The sequence below is a fragment of the Peromyscus eremicus genome, chromosome 10, assembly GCF_949786415.1.
Source record: "Peromyscus eremicus chromosome 10, PerEre_H2_v1, whole genome shotgun sequence".
NCBI classification, from domain to species: domain Eukaryota; kingdom Metazoa; phylum Chordata; class Mammalia; order Rodentia; family Cricetidae; genus Peromyscus; species Peromyscus eremicus.
The window spans coordinates 55381413-55407762 of record NC_081426.1 but is presented as its reverse complement, the minus strand read 5'-3'; the positions used below and the strand labels follow the sequence as shown (position 1 = coordinate 55407762).

Below are 26350 nucleotides of genomic sequence, written 5' to 3'. Positions count from 1 at the left end.
CTGGATACCTGCAACTCTATCCTGCCTTCTGGGATAAGAATAGAAGTTTTTTCTGCTAAGAGGCAACAGCACAGAGGTTGCTGAACACCTGGTGAACAGATTTCCTGAGTTGGAATCCTTCCTCTGCACTTAGCTCTAGGATCCCAGACAACGTGACTGAACCTGCTCCGTCTCCACTTCTGGTAACGCAAGAACAATGGCATTGCACCCAAAGATTCTGTGAGGATTTAATGACATGGTGCATGCAAAAGCACTTAAAGGGATTTTTGTATTTTAGAAATTATGGTGATGGCTTTAATTGAAATGTGAATTTCTGCTAAGATATTTCTATCATCCCAATCAAATGCATTCCATTTTCTTGCTGTAAGCCAGTTTTCCCTTCGTGTCTAGTGGTTAAATTCCCAAGAACAAAAACAGTTTAGAAAAAAACATGATGTAATCACCACAAAAGGTCTACTGTTTTCAGCTTCCTGAGATGCTATTTTCAACTTCTGAAAAACTATTAATGCATTATTTATACCATTATCCAATCAGTTATAATCTTACAATGCAGTTTTATATACATGTTTTACATACTCTGTTAGGTTACATTTATTTTCAAAAGTAGTATTCCACAGAAATAGAATTTGAGATGTGTATTTCAATGCAGCAGTTACTTAAGGAAAAATAAAATTGATTTATGGAACATGTTATTCAACCCGATCAAACCAAAATATTACAAAAGTGCCATTTCATCATTATAAACAAATTATGACTCATTTATATTTCCTTGCTGGATCTATCTGGCACAGGATGTCTCCTTTGAAATTAGCCATCTGTCACATGTTTGAGGATAGCCATGGTTCACAGTAGCTACCGTTATTGACAACACAGATTCTGACTACATTTTATTTCTATAACTCTGTATTTATGATAACACGTAGGAGAGCAATCTCTTTCAGAAGTACAGTTAATATTTGTCAATTAAGGGCTGTACAAAGACTGGCTATGATGGTTCACACCTGTAATCCTAGCACTTGGAATTTAAGTAAGGAGATTTGGAGTTCAAGGTCATCCTCAGCTGCATAGTGAGTTTATGTGTGGTCTGAGCTACATGACACCTAAAAAATGTACAAAACCTGTATATGGAAAACGTGTTCTGTGATTCAAAACACAAAAGGTAAGAACAGAAAAAGGCTTTCTTTAAAAGTAACAAATATCTTTTTGCAAGACAGTGATAACATGATTTTTCAGCATTATTTCCCATTAAAAATACAAGGTAGTTATACTCATTCATAGGAAGTAATTACTTATACAATAATAAGATGTTTATATGCTTTAATGTGTTTGACCTTTTGGAAAATAATTTAATCTGACTTTCTGGCATGAGGCAGGTTATTAGATATGAATAACTTGTAAACATGCTGGCATAGATTAGTCTTAGTAAAGTTTTTTGATGTTAGTCCCATGTTCAGACTGATCTGTCCTTCAAATACACTCTGCAATGCACTCAGTGTTTTCACAAATGTCGAAGTTCCTCGGACGTAGTTATAGAAGATGAACGGCATTGTTGCCATGGTCATTAACAACATGCTGTGAGAAACCAATCTACTTCCATTGCTCCAGTTAGAAAACACTAACATCAGCAACAGCAGAAACCCAATGCACATTCTATCACTCTAGAGTTGGCCCTACCTACCCTTTATTTACCAAATTTGGTATTATGTTTTTTTAACCTTCTGAATCCATTTGCTTGCAGAACTAATTGTAATAGGGAATTACAAAGAAGCGACCAAAGTTGTTACACAGGAAGGGGAGGGACTTACCTTTGGCAATTTCAATGGTAATTTGCAAACTGGAAGCTGGTAAAGATTTTCATGAAGGGATTGATCCAAGTTGGGGACAATCTTCTCTCTGGGTACTTTATAGACCACAATGGTGCCTTTATAATGAGGGCAGCTATAGTTCCCAAATTCATCCACCTCTTTGATATGGAGTTCTAGCCTGGGTTTTCTTTGCAGGTGAAAGATGACTTTGTAGTCTTTCCCATAATCCTTCCCATTGCCTGAAAAGGAGATACATTTGTCACCAAAAGGATAATCGGTTTGCTTTAATTTGGAAAATCCCAATGACCTTTCATTTATCAAGTCTAGTTAAAGTGTCTTGCCTGCTGTTACGCCTTGTGAGCATAAAGCCTAACAGCAATGACAGGTTATTGTAGATTATTAGGAAGATTTTTCATCTGTAATTGAGCCACGTATTCTCTGGAAGCTCCTACACAAATAATTTTTGCTTTTTCTTTTTCCTTTCCATGATTTTCTACTAAGAAACTTCTGGAAATATTCATGTTTTCTAGTCTTTAGAAAGTCATCTTCACTCTCCAAGAGTTATCTTTCTCCTTCCTCTGTGCTGTTCCTATCACACTGCACACTGCCATGAGCACACATTGGATATTTTAGTGCTGTATTCTCCTGGGACATGTGGCTGCTTAAATGTAAATTACAATTAAATTAAAGACCATTAAAAGTTCAACTATTTGACCTCCTAGATGGCTAAAGATGGCTAAAGGTGCTTGCCACAAAGCCTTAATACCTGACTTCAATCCCCATATCCCACATGATAGGAGAGAACAAACCCTTGCAAATTTCCTCTCATCTACACACACACACACACACACACACACACACACACACACACACACACACAGAGAGAGAGAGAGGGGGGGAGTGAATAAATGTTTAAAAATGTGTTTAAAAATTGAACTTCTCAGTCACTCTACCCATGCTTACTATGCTCAGTGGCTGCTACATCAATCTCCTGGCTTCCTTAGTTTCGTTTGTTTGGTTGATTCATTTTGGGTTTTTCAAGAAAAAGTCTCTCTGTGTGGCTCTGGCTATCCTGGAATTCACTCTATACACCAGACTGGCCTTGAACTCAGAGATCCACCCACCTCGACCTCTGTCTCCCAAGTGTTGGGAGTAAAAATGTGTGGCATCATGACCCAGCTAATGGCTTCCTTAGTACAGAGAACAGAAATAAAATGTTATCACAATTATGGAAAATGACAGTGCTATTGTGGTACTTCCAAACGGAATAGTTACTGGATTTGCTGGAATTGTTAACAAAATGTGGTGGATGCTCTGAAAACAAAGACATAGATAAGTCTTCTCTTTGAAACTAATGAAGCTTTTGTGAACAGGAGTTTGCACCTCTGCAGGTTTTAGGGCCTCATATTGCAACAGCAGAAGAGATGTCTATGCTTCCTCAGACAGTGCCTGCCTGCATCATCATTGCAACATCTTTAGGAAGCTTGGAGAGAGCAGCTGAGGTGGCATGTTTGGGATGTAAAGGTCTAGAGTCAAGTCCAGCCCCCGCCACTTGTCTTCATGGTAATGTCTGTCCGGTGCTCCTACGCTTGGGGAACTTTGAGGTCCTTAACTTCCTCATCTTTAAAACAGAAAAAACAGCATTTGCCATCTAAGATTACCCTTAAAAGTGACCTGATGTAATATGAATAATATAATTGCCCCAACTCCTGGTACATATTAAATGCTGAAGAAATGACAGCATGATAGTAAATGAAGAGAAAGAAGCAAGATTCCGTTGTTGTACTGCATCTGTACGCTAAACCAAATAGTTAAACTTTTAATGAAATGCCAAACTGAGGTTCTATTCTCTAGGAAGCCATAAAGCTGGTGGTCCTTAGCTATATCTCTCACAGAATGAATGCCTTATGTTTTGCCTAGGGGGAAAATTCAGTAAAAGATTTAGAAGATATTGCTGTTTCCCTGCTGTGGCTGCTAAAAGGCATTTTGGCAAATTTCTAAATTTCACTGAAAAGCAGGAATAGACAGGTTCTCCATTGTGAAAAGAAGTCCCCTTTGCATAAGATTGTGTTGTGGCAATCTGGTTCCTGAACTGAAGCAGATCATTGAGGACAATTACTTATGGGGGAAGGAGTGTGTTACTTAAGAAGGTTTCAGGTTAGCATTTTTTAGTGATAAACTATTTTGGGTGATTAAAATGTGATCTATATTGGAAATTAAAGTTTTCAGATCCCTTGAATAATGTCTTGTTAGGTCTTTACTTCCCACCCCAAGAATTATCAGAAGAAACAGCACTATGTTGATCCTGGTCAACTATGACTTAGAAAATTTCTTTTTTTAAAATCTCTTTTTTCCCTGTGAGATTTACAGTTACTTGTAAGTGATGATTAATATGCAGGATACAAGGATTTGGAATTAAGCCTACATCGGTTAAATTCAGATCTAGACTGTGTAAACACCTTTTAAACATTAGTAGTATCTGTAATGGAACTCTAAAAGTCACATCTGTAAATTAAATAAGGATGCAATTATTGAGAATTTATCAGTAACAGATTCATGATCTTGTAAAGGACTTGTTACATAATTTTTAAAAAATTTGGACTTGTATTGTTGTTAAGAGAGAACATGATATTTGAGGGCTATCAGTCTCTAATAAAAAAGAACAAAGGGCTGAAAAACTTAAAATAAATGAGAGTATTTTTCCTTTTCCTCTGACATACACAAAGAAGTAAAAATGAGAGCGACATTTCTAAAGCTTTGGCTGGCTGACCTTTGGAGAGTGTTTCCCCCTTCTGATCATATAAGATGCATAGCCCTTAGTAGAGAATTGAGACAACCACTATTGCACAAATGCTTGCCAAGTCAAAATATTATTTATATTTTGTGAGTAACTGGAGGTTTCTTACAGCAATACATATTCTTCTCGGAAATGAGGGTTAAATGTCTTTTATTGATGTCATAGGCATTCACATACAAGAAGAAGTGCTTTCCCTAGAAAAGTCAGATGAGGAAGCAAAAGTGCTAGTTATAGGAGGAACCAAAATACCCAGAGAGAAACAGTGTCTTTGTGTGTTTTAATGATTCTTACTGACTATCCACAGCTTCTACTCGACAGTCTGCCGTGGCCTTACAGAAATGGCTCAATTACAGAAATAGCTCATTATATGGCCTCTTCATTTCAACTCTCACCTTACCGCTTATTCTCAACAGAATTGTGGTCTAGCTTGTTATGTTACTCCTCTGTGGACCACTCATCTCAAATGGTGTCTCAGCACAGTCTTTGCAATGGCCCTAGGAGTGATCAGTTTGCATCTCCTACTACCTCCCCTCATGCCTTCTGATCCTGCTTTTTTAGCTTTTGCTGGTCCTCAAGCACACAATTTATATGCACTTTTAATGCCTATGCCTGAGACAAACTTCCTGAGATGGGATTAATGCTCATTCTCTCATGTCCTTAGAGAATTATATAAATGTCACCTACTTAATAGCTCTTCTATGATCATTGTTTAAAACTATAACTCTGCCTCTTCCTCATCTTTCTCCTGTTTTGGTTTCTTCAGTATACTTTTTAGCCAGCATTATAATGTATATTGTATTCACTTAATTACTTATTTTGTCTTGTCTACAGATGATAATATTCATAAGAGTTGGTAAGTTTTACAGAGTGAATAAAAGGATGATAAATTGAATATGCTACCCAAGGACATAAGGTACTGCCAACATCTTTGAGGCACACGGGCTTGCACAGAGTATTTCTAGACATTAGGAGTGAGACTACGGTATCATTATATAAAACCCCCAAGAAATTGCTAGCATTTTCTGGATTTTGTTTGCACTCAAAGGGATCCTAAGGGTCATGCAGCAAAATGTCTAAGTGCTGTATTGACAGCTCTGACAGAGAATGAAAGCATGCTCTAGCTCTATCCTGAAGAATGACAGGCAAAGATAAAGATCAAGATGCAAGATGCAGAAACATTCCTTTGATCTCATCTCAGAAATAGATGCCTTATGAAACTTTCTCAAGAGTCATCCATATTGCATATCTGTAGATCAGAGGACTTTGGGGTTTTTATTGAACAGTTGTCTAAATTCAATAATGTATGTAGCTAGAGTTTTCCTGGTCCTGCCTGGCCCACGGTCAGGACAAATCTCTCTCACCTGCCAGTCCCACAGCTGCTCAGACCCAACCAAGTAAACACACAGGGACTTATATTGCTTACAAACTATATGGCCATGGCAGGCTTCTTGCTAACTGTTCTTATATCTTAAATTAACCCATTTCTATTAGTCTGTAAGTTGCCACATGGCTTGTGGCTTACCGGTACCTTACATCTCACTTGTCATGGCGATGGCTGGCAGTGTCTCTCTGACTCAGCCTTCCACTTCCCAGAATTCTCTTCTCTCCTTGTCCCACAAGTGCTGTGGGATGTTCTGTATGTTAAATGTGTTGCTCTGATTGGTTAATAAATAAAACACTGATTGGCCAGTAGCCAAGCAGGAAGTATAGGCGGGACAGGCAGAGAGGATAATTCTGGGAAGTGGAAGGCCGAGTCAGAGAGACGCTGCCATGACAAGCAAGATGTAAGGTACCGGAAGGCTAGGAGCCATGTGGCAACTTATAGACTAATAGACATGGGTTAATTTAAGATAAAAAAATTAGATAGCAAGAAGCCTGTCACAGCCATACGGTTTGTAAGCAATATAAGTCTTTGTGTGTTTACTTGGTTGGGTCTGAGCAGCTGTGGGACTGGTAGGTGAGAGAGATTTGTCCTGACCCTGGGCCAGGCAGGAAAACTCTAGCTACAAATGTATTAATGAATTTATTCATAGTTAACTCATTCAACCACTACAATTATTAGTGCAATGCCAAGACCTTTGTTTTCATTTCTAATCACAGAGTTCCTTCTATCTGCCCTGTACTATCCTAGGTGATGGGGGTTGCATGGTATCCCCAACAAGACTGCCCCCTCCCAATGAGAGTCTTTATAGGGGATGTGGCATTAAATAAGTAAATAGAAAGTGGCGTCGGTGGCAGGGGACACAAAAAGAAAGGGTGAACATCTGTGAAAATAAAATAACATCTGAAACATGTGGCGGGGAAGAATAAGGAACACATCCTTGAACGTGATCATTAAGAAGATGAAATAGGAGACATTAGGGTGGGAGAGAAGCAGGGGAGGAGATGAGGGCCCAGCAGACAGAGGACACCTGGGGTTATCTCCTTCGGCTTCCCATGTTCTGATGTAGAGATAGGTATCAACTCTTTTTGGAGAGTCATGTTCCTCCTCGATCCAGAAAATTCCAGTGAGGATCCTAATATGAACAAGAATCTCCTGGAAAAGGACAATGGAAAGAATATGGACATCTTGCCTGCCTTGGTTTCCTTGAATGAAGAAACCCTCCTAGATGCTGTCCATCTTTAGGCTGTCTTAATTTAGCATGGGACCCTGGACTCAGTCAAGACAACAGATTCCCTGCCTGTAAAGACAACAGCTCAGTCCTGTTTAGGACAGCAGGTAAACATAGCTGCCTCTTTGGTATTACAGAAAAATCATTTGCATCATTAGTTTGGGTGGAGTACTTCTGAGTTATGACTATCTCTCTTTCTTGGGTGTCAAGTTTGGTTTCTGCTTCAGAACTTAAGTAGAAAGGCATCGTTCCCATCCTTCTTTCCTCCTCTCCTCCAGTGACAGACATGTTAGAAGAGACACTTTAGATTGGGAGATACTGGGTAATAGTGGGTCTCACTTATCCCTGTGAGGGTCAGGACTGGCTTCAAACTTCCTTTTCTTTGTGAGCTACAAATACCACATAAGGCCTTGGGGCCATTTTCTGAATGAGAGATAGTAGGTATCATGGATTCAATATTATACACATTAATTTATATATATATATACAAAGACTATTGCATCAAGTCGCATCAAGTCAAGTGCATAGTAAGGTTCCTGATTCAGAACTCCCCACAAAATCCACCCTTTAATTCTCTCTCACATGCCACCATTATCACCATACCTTTGATATTCTATTTTACTCAAGGAAGGAACTGGAAATTGGAAGTAGATGATGAAAAAGAAATACCCAGATGGCAATTCCTCTCAAGACCTTTTGTTCTCTTCTTTTACCTATCCATTTACTCTTCTTCTCTTTTCTTCTTTTCACTTCCCCTTTCACTGTCTTGAATCTTTTTCACCTCCCCAACCACTCACTTCTCCCTCCCCCACAGCATTTCCCACTGCCATCATCTTGTTCATCTTCTTCAGCACTGCCATATCTTCATTCATTCACTCTACAGTCAATGAAAGAAGGTGCTGTTGGGCTCAGAGGACACCAGACAAGGAAGACATGCTCACTGTCCCATGGACTTTCATTCCAGCGAAGAATGTCTCCTGAGAATATGAGTAAAACCCAAACCTAGGAGCCACCAATTTCTAATTTTAATGTCATTTATAATGAGAACAAGAGCAATACTGGGTAAATGTGGGAATGAGAAATCTTCAGGGTGTGTTGCCCACATATAATATTCTTAAGCTTCTTTTGTACCTCGGACCACTTTCCAAATGTAAAATATATTTCTGAGAATATATTTTAAAATATGTAAAATAAAATACATGTAATTAAAAATAAGGAATTACATGGCATACTTCTAATCATATATCTCATGGGAGTCTACTGACCCATGCTGGATTCTTAACAGAGACATTAAAGAGTATGTACATAATTTTAAGTGCAATGGAAGCTAATACAGTTCTGCTAGAAGAGTGACAGACAGATGCTCCTGAACTTGTGATGTTACCACTTTCTTACAAATGTAACAAATAGAAAACATCATGTCAAAAACACACTTAATACATGTCAAATACTTAACACCATGGCTTAGCAACCTAACATACCACAGAATATTAGTTCTTTCCCCTTGAGACTGAGTGGCCAACTAGGAGTTGTGACATCACAGACAATATCAGTCCTGAAGCAGATAAGTTGGAGAAAGACCAAAACTCAGAATGTACCATTTCTACTTGAATGTGTATTGCCATTGTATATCATAAAACCAACTTTCCTAAATCAAATCATCATAAGTGGGGGCCATTTATCACATGACATGTTTCTCAACAAATTGTTATTTCCTTATGGAAACACATTCATATTGCCAGGTGGAAGCAGGTAGCATTTAGATGCTATGGAGTTGTCACAAGGAAGAGGTGATGTTAGCTTGAACTCAGGAGCAATCATGAAGAAGACTGTTTCTAAAAGAATGTCACTTAAAATCTGTCCAAGAAGACACATGTGTCCCTGTACATAAAAAGACTAGTGCCTAGACAGACTAGTCAGTAAATGTTTCCCCAAATTCTCTAAAGGGAAGTCTTCCTTAGTAATACAAGTTTGGGGTGTTACATCTAAGGTTTGTGGCTTATAGTCTGTAAAACACATAAGAATATTTCCTCATACTTACTTGAGCCAAATATGTTTCCAGTAAACCTTAAAAGAAGTTGTTCTCCTTCTCTTACTTGGAAATGTCTAGATGATTCTGGAAGTCCTCCAAAGCCTTCTGAGCGCAAGTCCTTCAGTACCAGGTTTAACTCCTTCGAAGGTACCACTAAAATAACCACTCTGTGCGGATTGTCCTTCTGGTGTGACAGCACAATACAGGCAGTGGTGCTGAGTGAGGCTTCCTCTAAAGACTTCACAAAAGAAACCAAGTGGCTATTGTCTGCTGTGGAAGACAGGTGGAGCACAATAAACCTGTGTAAAAGGAAAGAGGCGAGACCCAAAGGGAATATGAAGCATTGAAATACCACAAACCCAAAGGAAAAAATTGCTTTTCTTAACTTCCACTTAAAGCAATCATTCTGATGATCAACTGCCTATATTAATGAAGGACTTTAGTGAAATCCCAGGCAGTCAAGAAACTAGTTCAGATCAACTAAACTGTTTGTTGTCTTTGGCTGTGTGTTTTGTATGCATGTTGTTTGTATGGGTGCATACATCTACACATTTGGCTGTGTGGGCATATGTACATACATGCATGTGGAGGCCAGAGATCAATGTAAGATGTTAGGTATCTCTCCATTCCTTTCCATCTTATTTTTTATTTTTTATTTTTTTGGTTTTTCGAGACAGGGTTTCTCTGTGTAGCTTTGCGCCTTTCCTGGGACTCACTTGGTAGCCCAGGCTGGCCTCAAACTCACAGAGATCCGCCTGGCTCTGCCTCCTGAGTGCTGTGATTAAAGGCGTGCACCACCACCACCCGGCTCTTTCCATCTTATTATTTGAGATAGACTGTCTCATAGAGTGTCTTGGTGAACCTAAGAGAGCTCATCAGGTCCATTAGACTTGCTGGCCAATGAGCACCAGAGATCTGCCTGTCTCTGTTCTCTTCAATACTCAAGTTGCAGATGTGAACTGTCATACTAAGGTGTTTGAGTACTGGGGAACTGAACTGAGGTCCTGTTGTTTGCATGGCAGGAACTTTACTGACCAAGACCTCCCCCTAGGTCTCAAGCTAAATTCTAAAAGATGTTTTTGGATATTGTTGGGTAGTTTGTTCTTGCTCTGTAGCCCAGCTAGTTTTGAACTCACAACAGTCCTTCATCAGCCTTCCATGTGATGAGTGAACCCTACCATATCCCCCTCTAAAACATATCCTTAAAGTAATCACTCTGTCTCAGGTGAGTTCTAAAAGTGGTCCCATGTTTTCATTATAGAGTCATGCATTCTATATCATTTCAATCAGTGACTGCACATAACTGGTTGTTCCTATGAGAATATAATGGAGCTGAAAAATTCTATCACTTAGTGATATTGCAGTCTTAACACCACAGTACAAGGACATTACTCACATGTGTGTGGTGATGTTGGTATGAAAAACCTATTGCCCTGCCAAGTGAATGAAGTTGCAGCACATAGAATTATGCATAGTATATGATACTTGATGATAACAATAAGCAACTATATGACTGCCTTTTGTATTTAACGTATTTTGATTATTAGTTTAGAATGTATTCCAATCTACATAATGTTTAGGGTACAGAAGAAGACACTGCTCTCATAAAAGATGACAGCTCCAGGTATGTTATTGCCCCTAAAGAGCTTGTAGTGGGACAAAGTAAGGAGGTAAAAGGCAGTATTTGGGTGATTCTGGTCCTATGTAGACCTAGAATAATGTTTATTTGTGTCTTTGACTTTAAAAACAACAACAAAATTAAATAAATCCAGATGGATTGGTTTGCCTCTGTAATTCCAGCAGTAAGGAGGTAGAGGCAGGAGGACTACTACCATGAACATGAGGCCAGTCTTGTCTAAATAGAAAGGTTTGAGAGTATCCAGAACTAGCTAGCAAGATCCTGTCACAAACAATATGAAATAAATAAATGAATAACAATTTAAAGTAGAAATTTGCAGAGAATAAAATGTAAACAAGGCATATAGAGATGTCTCCATGGTTAAGATTACATTCTGTCCTAGTGTAGGACCCAGGTTAGGTTCCCAGCACTGGTGGCAGGCTGCTCAAAACCACCAGTGCCCTCAGCCATAGGAAACCCTACACTCTCTTTTGAACATCAGAGGTTCCTGCACTCTTAGAAAAAAAAGAGAAAAGAATGTAAGGGAAACAGTTTTATATAGCCAAACAATATGCTTCTGTTTTAAGTTAATTGATAACACAAATGGCCCAAAATGTGAAAGTTTTATATATGAAATAATAAAATAATAGTAAGTAATACTGTTTATGATAGAAGAAAAAGACAGTAAATTTAGTCTCACCAATGACACAGTATTTATAAATCTTACACAGTGCAGAGTAACATCTTGGGTCTTCAGATTCAGTGTTCAGACTCATCCAGAACCATGCCCTGCCCTGCAAGCTCCATTAATGGTAAAAGCACTATATAGATATTCTATTAAAAACATCTTGTATCCAATATTTTTAGTATACTGAAATGCATTTTGATAAACTAGCTATTTTATGTTTAAATCAGCTGCAACCATACACTCTTAGATTTATTCCAGGCTATGCTACCCAGGTTTGTGTGAGTACACTGTGTTCTTTGTATGGTAGTACAATTGCCAAGGTTTGAAATGTTCATTATTCCATCATTCAACAGAGTAAGGCTATAGAAAAGTATCCAAGTAATACTTCAAAACATGGAAGCAAATGATGTTGAAAATAATCCATTTCTGTAACACATGTAGGTGGGGGTGAAATACTCATCTTCATTTTTGTGATGTGAGAATTTTTATGATGGATCTTGTTTGGGGTTTAATTTTGTCCCACCCTAAATCATATCCTCAAATGCTAATGTTCATGTAACACTATATGTCACTATAGAGGTATACAAACCAAGGTGAGGGCACTAGGATGACCCTAATTCAATATTACTAGTGTTCTTCAAAGCAGGAGTTTTCAACAGAAAAAGAACACAGAACACTGTGTGAGGAGGACAATGGTCATTTATAAGTCAAGGACAGGCTTCCAGTGGATTCATCCCTTGAAGTCCTCAAGGGAAGCAAACCCTACACATGCTCTGATTGGAGACACGGAGCCTCTAGAACTGTAGGATAATAAATAAATGTGTGATAATAATAAATAAATTAATTAATTTCCCCCGGGAAACTAATACAGACTTAGATCCCAGAACAGGACAAGTTAACCCTTGCTTGGCCTCCAGAGAACAGAAGCTCTCATCCAGAGCAGACTTCTCTCACAGACAAGGACTGCTGGGTGTAACCACCAAAGCCAACCACTGTGTTGTTCCAGAGCTCCCCTGAGGCACCAGGCTGGGGAAGAGCCAACAACAACCAGCTTTAACCGTCATGTTCCCTGGACTCCTCCACTTCTTTCCTTTCCTCACAGGATCTTCCTGAGAGGCCTCCCTCAGTCAGCCACCTGCCCTCTCAGCTCACACTGTGTTTCTGCAGAATTTGGCGTGGGGATAATCACAGAGGTCGGGTCGTCATTACGAAAGGAAACCTATCTTTAGGCATGTGATTGCCTCTCTTCATGAGTGCCTAATCCTCATGTACCTGAAAACTGTCTAAAACATTCCTTTAATGGCCCGTCTAGAATACATGGAAATGAGAAAGTTAAATGAAGGAACTGAAATAACAAATTCAGTTTATATCTACATAGTTATGAGATGAGCACAGTACGAACAGTTAATTACTCTCCTGTGGAATTTAAGAAATGAAGGTGCTGTTTTGAAACTATTTTTGTGGTAAGAGAAACCTATAAAAATAAACCTATATTGAAAGTAAGTTTCGAAAGCCCTACTTATACTGTCATGAGCAAAATTGCAAAGAGAGGATCCATGTCCACTGTGGTTAGCATTTTAAGTACACCCTAAAAGCCAGCATATGTTTCTATGATCCCATTCCTACACATTAATTATAGGCTATAGGAGAGTGCCATCACCTCTGATCATTTCCTATGGCCTTACCTCTCTAAGTGTTCACACAATTCGAAAGATACCAAGCCATTCTGGACAGTTCTCACCACGACGTCATCAATTCCAAACCAACCACTGTCTCTGCTTCTGAATCCTACTAATTTCAAAGTTTCACAAGCGTTGTTACCAGGTTTTCTGATGGAAGCACTCTTGGTCCTATAAAATGGTTAACAGAAATGGGTAAAAATCCACATAGCACAAATCACATTAAAAAAATCTACTTTTTATGAAGTAATTAATCCAGCAACAATCCATAATGTGTACGCTATGCATTCCTAATTATTTCTGACTTCAAGAATAGAAAGATGGGACGATTATAGCCCTTGCTTCTAGAAGTATCGATACACTATCATAGTATTATCTGTTTATAGCATGGGGTAATCTGTGTGGTCCTAAGAAGAAAGCATGGGGGATTTAGGAGCAAATATACTATTCAAGGATATTTGCAGAATAAAAATGCTGGTGTGAAAGAATGGATTTGAAGAATGAAATACATTTTACTACTGGCAAAAGAAGGTTTAAAGGAACACTTAGAAACATAACGGACTCAGAGGGACAAGCACAGACACTTTAGGGGTACTCAAGAATGATTGTATAGCATGTTGGGTAAAACCATAGACTCCAACACCATTTCTTCTGGCTGAGTTCCGTCTCTTAAAAATCAAATGACCATACATAAGGTATTTTGTATTTATGTATCTCAATTTTACTGGCTATCACAATAGAACAATGTTATCTTTATCATAGGATTATATATACAAGTGTGGATACTTATGAAGCATTCATTGAAAGTGTTAGGTGGTATTAATATCCCATACCACATCCTACAGCAGAAGATAGCCAATATGATTTCTTAAATACTTTTCCTGCTTATGTAACACGTCCCACCCAAAGCCTAACAGCTTTAAGTACCACATGTTACTGCTTGCCAACTGGAGTTCATTCCATAGACCAGTTTCTAAGAGCCAGCCAACACAGGTCCCTTTCTTTGGAATTTGGCTATGTCAGAGTTCAGAGACTGTGGCTCATCACTTTCCTTTAGTTGCAAAGCTCTGGACTAAGGAAATCAATTGATAGTGTGCATATTAAGAAGAAAATTTAGATGTTAAGGGAGTAAGAAAAAAATTAATGTGAAAGAGACAATGGAGTCTTCTGAGACTAATATGAGGTCCTTCAATGAGTGTTCTTCTTGCATTCATTTAAACAGTATCTGTTTTTCACAAACCAAAACCCAAAAAAAACTGTTGATACTGAACATCTTTGGAGAAAAACATCCTGCAACTTGATGGGGAAAGAAACAATTTAGCTAGCTACCAAAATCAAGTTCGATCTCTTTCATCTCTCTCCCCACCTCCTCTCTCTCTCTCTGTGCATTTATGTGATGTGGTGTGTCTGTGTGTAGATAAGTAGAATTATAAAATTTACCTCAGTTTCACAGACCAATATGTCCTATGACTCAGAAACAAAGAACTGGTCTAAACTTACATTATTTTTAAAATCCTCTATTGGTTTTTCAGGGACTCTGACAGAATAAAATAAAAAATTAGAGAAATTGGCTTTGGGATGTTAGATTATAATCACAGATGTGGTAGATTTTTTTAATCCTTGAAGCTAAAAATTAATTTACACTGGAGAATATATTCACACTGAATCAGAATCTTGATCATTCACTAGAAATAAATTTCACTAAATACAACGTTGATCCTTCCCTAAACCCACCCATGGTAGTAACTATTCACTTTTTTTCTGCCAATGCTCTGAGTTTCGATGAGGTCGTAATGTGTAGTGAAGGCCCATACACCCTGACTCAGGACAGATAGTTACTTGATTCAGCCAAATAGTGCATCTGGCATTCATAAGCAATGGCCACTAAAATATTGGCTAATCCTTTGTTTTGAGTGTACAATGGGATTGCATGTCTCTATCACTATAGTTGAGTGAGACCATGTGACTAGTTCCAGTTAAATAATTGGAAATTGAAGAGAGATTTGTCACTTTGGGGACGTGAGGCTTATTGCTAGTGGATCTACCCAAAGTTTTTCTATAGCCATAATGGCAACCAGAAAGTGTTTGTTCTGTGCCTAAGTATAGGCACAAGAAGCAAGAAGCAGCCTTTCATAGCATGGAATGAGATATAAAGACTGTTGTTATATATGTATAATAAGATACAAGGACTGTTAAGAAATTTGTTGTCACTTCATAACATAGGCTAATTTGTATTTTGTATTCCTTCTTGGTCCAGTTATGAGTTTCTAATAAATTTGGAATGGGAGTTCAGCTCTAGGCTTATAGAGCTGAACTTACTTATATGCATATAAATGAGGGAAATATTCCTGTTTTTCTCTAACTTGGATTTATGAAGATGTAGTGGGTATCATCTTCATGAGGTACAAACATGTCAGAGAATATAATTGGTTCAGGAAAGAACACAAATGAGAGACTATGTTTTATCCCCAGTACACAAAAATATAAATAAATAAAAAAGTTATAGCACTTTTTGATTGAAGACTTTTGTTTGCTTTTCTGTGTCTTAAAAGGTGTCCTTAATAACCAAGATTAATAGCATGTGCCTGTAACCTTAGGACTGAGTAGGCTGAGGTTGAAGGAGAACAGAGAGTGTGCAGCCAGTTGGGCTACACAGGAGGTACCAGAAGAGCTATAGAACAAGAGTCTGTCTCAAAACACAAGAAAGAAACAGTCCTGAATAAAAGAAACAGAATGTGCAGTAATAAATGCAATGTATCTTTAAGTCAAATAATGGCATGATACATCCATACCTCCTAGGATTAACAGCTCTTTAACTAAACTATGCCATACTTATGCACTATTAGCAAACCTTGACAAATAATGTTGCCTAGTAATGACTAGTGCTTGGTCAAGATCAAAAAATGACATTTTGATGTTATGACAATTCTCCAGAATATATAAACCAGAACTGGAGAGATACTTTGGCTAGAACAACATGGAGCATGAGCACAGGAATTCTGACCCCTACCACTAATGTAAATGATGGGTGGGTAGGTGTGTCTGCCCTTTTATAATCCCATTGGTCAGGAGATGGACATATGGAATCCTTGAAGCAAACTGATTAGACAGACTAGTTGAGCCAGTCTGTTCCACATTCAGGGAGGTACCCTGTCAGTCGATAAAGTGAAGAGTGATTGAGGAAGACACCCAACATCAACCTAGGATCTCCACACACATGCCCACGTGCATGCACACTCTCACACATGCGTGTTGAAAAATTAAAATAAATAAAATATAGTGCATCTTTCTAAAAATGATTCATTTAAAAATGTTCATCTCTTCCCAAGATAGAATCAGGTTCTGTGAAGATGCTGACTAAAATAAATATACTATTAATCTCTAAGAAAACATGTGCAGCAAGCAATCACATTATCAAAATTCTCATATCACATTTTACTTTCAGAACAATCCCTTTGTGGTATACATAATGCATGGGCCTTTAAATGTGAGCGTCAACACTTTAAAATTAACTTTTCTCAAAAAACTAATTTAGTCATTAAAGTACTGATTTTTACATAGAATTTCTTTACTCAAAAATTTAAAACAACTCCCATTATAAATTATACATGTTGATGATAGAGCTGTTTTAAAATAGAAGTGTCTCCTGACTAATTTTTTTTTAATTTTTATTTTGCAATACAATTCAGTTCTACATATCAGCCACGGATTCCCTTGTTTTCCCCCCTCCCGCCCCCTCAAGTTAAAGTTACCCAGGAAGAGAAACCTCAATTGCAAAAATGATTCCATCAGATTGTCTGTAGCAAGTCTGTAGAGCATTTTCCTGATTCACGATTGATGTGGGACAGGCCACTACAGGTGGTGCCACCCTTGGGCAAGTGGTCCTGTGTTGTATACAAGAGCAGGCTGAGCAAGCCATGGAGAGAAAGCCAGTAAGCAGCACTCCTCAATGGTCTCTATTTCAGTTTCTGCCCAGACTTCCTTCAGTGACGATGAACTATGATATGGAAGTGTAAGCCAGATAAACGCTTTTCTCCCCAAGTTGCTTTTGGTCACAATGTCATCACAACAATAGAAACTCTAAGACAGAAAGTATATGGACAAGGAACATATGCATGGTCACATTGCCTAGGGTGTATGGCATACTGAGGAATTTCCGGTGGTCTATTTTCTACATAGTTTGTATTTAGTTTGCAATAAATTGATAGATTGAGGATCATTTTCTGGATCAAATTGTTCACTCTGAATTTAATATTTGTTACCAATATAATCACTTTGGGATTTCAATTCAAATGACTGATATTGAGAAAAAAGTTTTTGTTTTTGTTTTTCTGATTCAACTACCCTGTTTAATTATCAAGTTATAAACTTTTGGTGTCTTGCCTAATTGACAATGTCCTTAGTCCCAGTTACACTTACCACGGACTCCATATTCTAATCTACTGTGTGTTGTGGATATGTATCTGGTCATGACAGCTGGGGATTCCTCATGATCTGTCAGCGTTAGTACAACCACTAGCACATGTCTCTATTCGAAAAGTTATTGTTTAAAAATATACGAACACTTTTCTTTGTTGAGCTCATATGGAAGTCAGTTACTATACCTTGAGATTGTGCTCCCAAAGACACTGCACATTAAGCACTAGCATAAACATTTATTTCTTCAAAAGTGAAAATATAGACATTGCTAACCTGTCTTACTGATCAGCAGGGTCTACACATTCAAATTCCCTTCTTCATATTTTTTTATTTGCAATAGGCTTCAGAATATCTAACTCAACAAAGAAGAAATATTTCCACAATGCTGTACTTCACAGAAAAATAAGGGTGATGACTCCAATCAATTTCCATTCAGGAGGCTCTTGTTTCTATCCTGACTACTTATCTATCCATCCCCAAGGCAACTATCTTCATATACCAAGGAGTATACAAATGAAATAACATTTGTTAAGATTATTTTGGATAAAATGAAAGATAACTAAATCTACTTTACCCAACTATAAAATGAAGCAATTTATAATAATGCATGTTTGTTAATGGAGCAAATATACAAGGTAGAAAAACACTATAGAGAAGACAAACATCATCTTTACCTATTTTTCTCTTCGTCTTTACTTTCTTTTTCTATATTACCAGTGAGTATACATTTCTAAGCAACATAAAATTCACTTTATAAATTGATGTTGCTACCTCTTGAGTCCAAAGCTCTTCTCATGTCAATGGCCATGCATTTGAGAACAGGGTCAGCCTACTTAGGGTTCAAAGTTTCCTTATAGCAGTGACACTGACTAATATGGAAATCTCCTATTGAGACTGCTTGAACACAAAAGGTGAGCTCTGGAAACTAGGTTAATTCCCCTCAGACAATCTGCCAGGGAGACAGGATGATAGATACACAGCCCAGGGTCACTGTCTCAGGCCTGGCAGTCACCTATTACTACACCGTTTTCACCTTTCCTTAATTCCTTCAATGCCACATAAAAGAGTTCAGAAGAGCATTCCATGATAAAAAGGTCTGCTTCCAGTCACTTCAATATTTGGTTTCCATGAGTGGAAAGATATACTACTAGGGAGTGTTCAAGAGGGGTTTCCCCTTGATTTTCCAAAGCAGGCTTTTCAACCCTCCAGGACCTTAATGTTCTTGAATGCAATAGTACATGATGTGTTTGAAGACTTTACAAAGCGATAGCTTCAAGTTTAACAAAAGGGAAACATTTTATTTGCTCCAAAGCTCTCTGAACCCATGTCTCACTGAAATTGTGACATTATTATGGTAGGTTGGGCCTTCCTGTGTGGACCAGACAGTACTAGCCCCTAAGGACCATACAGCATGTGTGCTATTACTATCTATAACATTACCATTTCTTTCCCCAATTGATTCTTCAAAAGATTATATACTTAATACGTATAGCACAGAATGGTAAGTAACACGTTTAGAATGGGTCGTCTGAGGATCTTTCCCCAATGAAGCAAAAATAGTTAGATGATAATAAATATAATTTTTATCTATAATATTTTGACTTGCATAAGGCAGGGGCCTCTGAAATGAATTCCCCAAACTTTTTGACAAAAAAAAAAAAAATGTGAAAGGTCAAAGTTACAGCTGGAGGAAGAGTCAGACTGGAATGAAGGATTTCTATGTGGACAATGCTCTTCCAATAACCAAGAAACAGGAGCCAACAGCAGTAAACAGTAATCAAATGAGCAGAATATGAAGCTATCCATCTTCGGGATCACAGCACTGGAAAGATGAACATGAACGTTTAGCATATTGAAACTGTTGAAAGTAGTTTTGAAGTCGGAGTTGGATCTCAACAGAGACAGAAATACATGCCATCTGAGGCAACTGGCTCCATTTCATGCCAGCAGAATCCTACAGTGCACACCCAGGCATTGAAGTCCCCAAATGAAGAAACAGAGCCACGAGTGACAGCAGAAGAAACAGCCACAGATAGGAATTCTCAAGACGAAGGTATAAGCAGCAAGAGACTATCAAGAACTTAGGAAATTTTAATAGGTGACAAATACAAATAAGAGAGTTTAGAAGAAAACATTAAAAACAGTAATTCAAATGTTGCCTTAAAAGTATATTTTAAAGGTCAGAATATTTTTTTAACATTGTGTTTTGAACTGGAATGTGAAGAAATTATATGGCACATTGCCATAGGTATATGATGATGGAAGTACGTAACAGAAGTAAAGAACTGTGAAAGTGTGTTAAAAGGTGGCTCTGCTGGTGAAGTTGAGTAGCGAAATTATAACTACTGATCATGTCTATTTCTATGTTCCCTATCCTTTATCTTACAGTAAAGAATGTTTAATTTTCCTCCAGCCACAAATCAACAGAGTGCTGCCCCAAGCTTCTTAAGCTGCAAGCATAATAGGAACAAGAACATAGCCATTAACTCAGACAAATGGTGGGGACTCAATAGAGAGGAAATGTGTGAGTTCAGTTCATGACTGCATCACTCACTAGTGAGCAGACTTGCAGAGGTTCTTAATGTCACTACACTTAAGTCTTCACATTTATAAAATGATAATGCAGGCCACAGTACACAAATCTGCCACAGAGTGACCTCTAGGGTAATAGTAGCTGTTACTCAATTCTTGTTTTTCAAAACCAGTCCTTTCATGTTTAGTAAATGGGAATATCCTTGTCTGTCTCCTCTATTAGGAAAGAAAATTAATCTTAAGTTAAAAGATGGGAATTAAGGTCAGGTTTAATGTCCTGCAATATGTTCAATTTGCTAACCTTCCACTTTTTTGTTTATTTTGGCTGGTGAGTTAGTATGTATATTTGACTTTATTCATGAAGATGTTGTTCGATTATATGACTTGGGAGAAGAAATACACTTGCAGGTAAATATAAATTCAAATTAAGTTAATTAATTAACCAATTTTGAGATAGGGTTTCTCTGTGTAACATTGGCTGTCCTGGAACTCACTCTGTAAATCAGACTGGCTTCAAACTCACAAAGATCTGCCTACCTCTGATACACGACTGCTGAGATAAATAAAAACATCACCACGATCTGGGAAATTTTATTGTATTTTAAAAGATAAAATTTATCTTATTCATACACTGAATGAAGAAATTATAAGTACTATGTTGCATTCTCATAATTAACCATATCATAAATTCTTGAAAGATTTAATCTCATATCTATATTATTAAAAAGCACTGTTTTTCACATGGTACAGCTTTGAGTCCATTAGAACTAAAACTCTTTCCTATTGTGGGTCAACTGTGAGAACATACTTCATACTATTTTACTCAGATATTTAAATTCAAGTCAACTGATTACTAGTAACCATAGAAGGTTCTTTGTACCCCATTAAATTAGTTAGCAGTAGTAGGTCTCTGACTCACCTGTTGAAGTACAAGGGTGTTGGCAGGCTCCTGTGCACTGTGGCACTCTCGGGTCTCCTGTGATCTTTCTCAGACTCAAGATTCTTTTTTTCAGGGAGAGGAGAACAAGGAAGGAATACCGTGACTGGCTTTTGAAAAGAATGAGTTGATGGGTGCTGGATGTGGATAAGAGGACTTGTCGACTGTACTGAATAGGAGGAATCTTGATGTGCTTTTAAATATAACACCAAAGAAGGGTCGACTGGCTGGATCTAAACAAAAAAGAAGGAAAAATATGTCCATGTCCATGTATACACACTCAAACACACATATGCACACATTCATTCAGAGGATGCAAGTATTAGCATGGCCCTAAAACAATTTTTTGAAAACTTTAGGGAATGTATTTTCATGTGTTTCTCTGTACATTCTTGCCTGGAAATAAAACTCTTTATATAAAAGCACACAATTGAGTAAAATCTCTTAAAACGTGGTTTCCTATTGATATATGCATGCACACATGAACACACACATATGCATACACACTTACAAACACACATGTGCTTATTTATGTATATATACATTTGTGCATGTGTTTTAGAAACACTCAACTATAAACAACAACATAATCAAGGAAACAGAAGTGACATTTTGTGTAATTTCTAAATATCACTATTCTTAGATCATGTGATTAGCACAAAATTGAGAAGAAAGCTAACACAACTCAAAGTTCATAGAAAATATTTTCAAATAAAATATTATAATTAGGCTTTCTTCCCAATCTTTCTCCTTGACTTACTATTTGTGATGGGAGCTGGGAGAAATAGGAAAGAGAAAATGGGAAGAACAAGGCTGGAATGATAAGGAATCCCATTGGAGAATATAAATCTTCTGGGATGTATATTCATATAGCATTACATGTTATGAAAATAGTGTTTGTGTACATTAAATTATTGTTCAAAAAAGCTGATTTTCTTTAGTAAATAAAATAAAAAAATCATGATAATAACCATTTGAATGGATCAGTAGCTTCTTTTTTCCATCAATTTATTTGGAAATCTGGATTTATATAAATACCCCCAAATTTGTCAGCAATTGTTTTCTAGACATTCAGCATATGTTTGCCAACAAACATAAACTAGTAATACAGAAGACTATTTAGGAAAGCCTTGTAAATAAAAGCAGAGGTGTGTTTCAGATGTACTCAAAATATTTACTGTATCATTCAACTCACTACAGATGAGTCCACATATAAGAGAAGATAAGCTTCATGGATATATGACAAATCTATAATTTCTGCATCTGTAGGACCATGCTTGGCCCACTAGACATAGAATATAATTAATTTACCTTTTTAATGTTTACCTTTAACTGGACAAGCACTGGTGAGTTGAAAACTCCTGCAGGATAACTGAAGGCTATCCGGGCATCTACGCTTGATTTTAGATTAAGTCCTTTTTTCGTTACTGTGAAAGACTGTTTCTTTAAACATGACACTACTGAAAACATACCCAACTTGTAAACATTCACTGCAGCACAAGTCCCCTATATGGAGTAAAAGACACTTTACTGAAGCAAGCAATTAGCATTATTTTGGAAAAAATACATATATAACACATATTCTGTGGGCTGTCAAAACAAGCAAAAAATGTATATGCTACCCATAATCTCCCATGGTGTGGAGAGATCACATTGACTGAGATGTGATCTTTTTTGGGAAAGGATAAGGAGATGTTAAGAGTTTCTTAAGCTTGGACTTCCCAGTAGAGAAATGAGAAATGAATTTATTTTGTAACTTAAATTAAATCTTCACACATGTATAATAGGTAGTCATAATATCTTCACAAGTTTTAGTTACTCTGAAATCCTAGCCATTTTTGGCTAGAATGATTTTTTTTTTTTTGGATAGAATGAGTTTTATATATAGAACTTGTCTAGAAGTTTCTATGCTATTTTACAGAATTCCAAGGGATAGAATTTTATTTCCTGGGCATTTTACTTTAACATTGCAGCAAGTGTACTGTCCAAAAAATTCTTCCTTCTGACAGATCACAACATCTTCAGATGCCATAAAAAGTCATTGTCTCTATGACTTTTCTTTCCCCAGTGGCAACACATAACTACAGAGTAATACACTGTGTCTTTCTTCTGTATTTATATTCAAATAAATAACCATGTATCCAAGCACATACTCAACAGTTTTATCATACAAAATGGAACTGAGTCCATAAGTGGAAGGAAAATGATCTATGTATATAATCATCAATGCTTTAAACAAGGAGGCAGACCAAGAAATAATGTGCTCTGTTCATGCATTCCCCAATACCAGCTAGACTCCACCCAGCATGAGTGGATAATAGCGCATGCACACACACAAACATTTCAGGGTTATTCACACTGGAAAATAATCTACCATTTGAAAGCTGACTAAGGGAAACATTTCACAATATCACAGTTGGGAAAATTCGGAGCACAATGATCCTGCTTCAGTGGCCAGAGGGAAAGTAGTGAGAAGAAAAGGTCTCCTGGGAACAAGTGGTGGTTGCTGAGCACTGAGACCACATTTGGCAGATACCAGGGAAACTAAAAAGGCTTTTGAGAATTAGAGCATTTAAATGTCATAGGACCCACATAAAACTTTGGAAGGGGTCCAGAACTCAAATGTTCCTGAGCTAAAATTAGAGATAACTCTCATTAGCCTACTATGTAAAGAAAAGTACAGTTTTCTGGTAAACAATGATCCTCTTAATTTTTCTTGTGTCTTGATTATTCATTTACAAAACATCTTTTGAGCCCATCTGGGAAAGGCACTTGTACTGTGAGCAGTTTCTAAAGTACTTGTTATAAAGGACACACAGACTCGCCAAGATTGAGAGGCCTGCTCCAGAGCAATGCTAATCAGACTCCCATATTCACAGGCAGCTAGTCTAAATCTAACAGGTATTAGTGGCATGAATAGGAGTAATGAGAAAAGACTTAGCTTTATTATTCAACTATGTAGCCTTGATTTGATTTGTAAACAAACCAAAAGGACAGAATGTATTATGAAGATTTTAACATGTATTCTTTTCTGTTCCCACCCAATAAGAAACATTTGCATATAAAAACATAAACACCTTAATTGTTTACCAATAAATTCAGTAGCCCACAGAAAACTCTTAACTTGAATCCTCATTAATTCTCTAATACTAAATTCGTAATTCTGGATTCTGTCTCAGCAACATTTGAATTTGTGACATAGAGAGCCTTAATATTATTACAATAAAGTCTGTTTCACATGGTGAAAACTTATTAACAACTCGCTTGTATAAAGACTTTCCCATCTTCTTAAGTGGTTTGTTCATTTAGTTTTTGCCGTCTTATCAGGCAGACATTATTATACTACTTTTCAAATAAAAGCTCTGAGTCACAGAGAGGTGTCTTGATCCATCTGAATTCACACTGCAGCCAAATGTGGGAACCACATTTCTTCCTTTACTGTCCTCATCCCAGTGACTAACAACACAATCCTCAATGTGTAGACTAAAATCCATTTATAAATGTAATCAGTTCATCAGAGCAGGCACATACACACTGTTTCCATTATCTATATCTATATCTGTATCTATATCTATATCTGTATCTATATCTATATCTATATCTATATCTATATCTATCTATCTATCTATCTATCTATCTATATATATATATATATATATATATATATATATATTCTCCCAACCTATGAATAATAAAAACTAAAACTATAGCATCTGGGAATTCTAATGCTTCTGTGTGGGCAGCAGTCCAACACAGTAGATACGTAATTATGAAGTTAGCATGAACCATGAAGTGAATGAAGCTATGATGCTGGTTGTTTTCTAGGAGAAAAAAAGGAACATTTGGTGAGTCCTGGACCCATTCTCTATTACTAACTTTGGCAAATAATTTCTACTGTTGGAACTTCATAGATGGTATTTAGAAAAAAAAAAACATGAGTATTCTAACATAAATGTGTCCACACTTATATAATGGAACAATTATTACTACATTACTACATAATATTCTGAGTTACAAGAAGAGAAGAAAAACAACAAATACAGTTGTAGCTCAGGCCTTACTGACCTTGTAAGAAGTTCCCCTCATTCCTTCCAATGAATTTGGAGTTAGGTAACTGGATTGAAAGTTCGTGTCAGTCATTTTCACCACAATGTCTCTGTAATTGCCCTTGTAGCTTGCCTTGAAAGGAATTGCAATGCATACTGGGAATGGGATTTTCTTTTCCTTATCTGAGCATTCAACAGCGATGACGTTGCTGACCAACTCTTCGTTAGCACTCACTATGAAGGAGCTCATGCTGTTAATTATCTGGCAGTCCAACTGTTGCAGAACATGCGAAGGTGCTGTGATGTAACAAGACACTTGAGGGTCAGTCCCAGCACTCAGCACATCAAGATACCTGCAAAAAAAAAAAAAAAAAAAAAAAAAAAAAAAAAAAAAAAGCAAGCTTCATTTTCCAGCCATTCTATCCATGTACTTTATAGACAAAAGCAGAAGGTCACAAAGTGTGAGGCACATTGCCTTGATGTGGACTTTAATGTTCCCAGTTATTAACCCTGTAATCAAAAAGATGCTAAACCTCTGTATACCACAATTTCCTGTAATATGGGGTGAAAGCAATATCTACTTCACATGAGTTATAACTGTTTTTGACTAATTTTATTATCAAAGTGATTGATTTATTCCCCACTGTTGTTCATCCTATAATAAAATTCAAAAATCAATGATGTTTTTAAATAAATTAATAGTTTACTTAACTGTGAGGAGAGAGATGCCTTTATAGTGAGGTCCTCTAGGATTGCAAGAATGAATTTTTTTTCTGATTTAAAAGTAAAAATTCAGAAAAAGGAAAGTCCCAGCATTCATCCAGTCTTATTGAAAGCAAAAGTACACATGCATGTGCATGCACACACAACCCCTCATACACAAACATACACACACACACACACACTCACAGAGAGAGAGACAGACAGACAGAGAGAAAGACAGAGAGAAAAAGAGAGACAGAGAGATAAGACAAAAACAGTGCAGAGGTATTCAGACTCTATATATGATTGGGGTAGAGTAGATTCCTTTTCTTCCTCAAAAGTAGGTAGTTTGGGCGATTGCAGGAAACTGAATAATCCAGACAAAGAAGAAAAGCTAATTGCTCCCTTCCATAGGCCCTCACTCCTGACTCACCACCTGTTCTGGGAGACTTGAAAATTCTAAACAGTTCTATCTGGAGGGGA

The 26350-nt window shown here is 37.2% G+C and overlaps 1 protein-coding gene across 2 annotated transcripts in view; it reads right to left on the bottom strand.

The window, feature by feature from the left end:
- Window positions 1-26350, bottom strand: part of Dthd1 (death domain containing 1) — a 63067-nt gene that overhangs the window by 30337 nt on the left and 6380 nt on the right. For both annotated transcript variants that reach the window (XM_059275427.1, XM_059275429.1), the window contains 6 exons: window positions 25185-25518; window positions 22446-22625; window positions 21102-21352; window positions 13238-13402; window positions 9256-9545; window positions 1806-2044 (listed from right to left, as the gene is read on the bottom strand). In XM_059275427.1, the coding sequence (XP_059131410.1) occupies window positions 1806-2044; window positions 9256-9545; window positions 13238-13402; window positions 21102-21352; window positions 22446-22625; window positions 25185-25518 (1459 nt within the window). The remainder of the gene's footprint in view (window positions 1-1805; window positions 2045-9255; window positions 9546-13237; window positions 13403-21101; window positions 21353-22445; window positions 22626-25184; window positions 25519-26350) is intronic.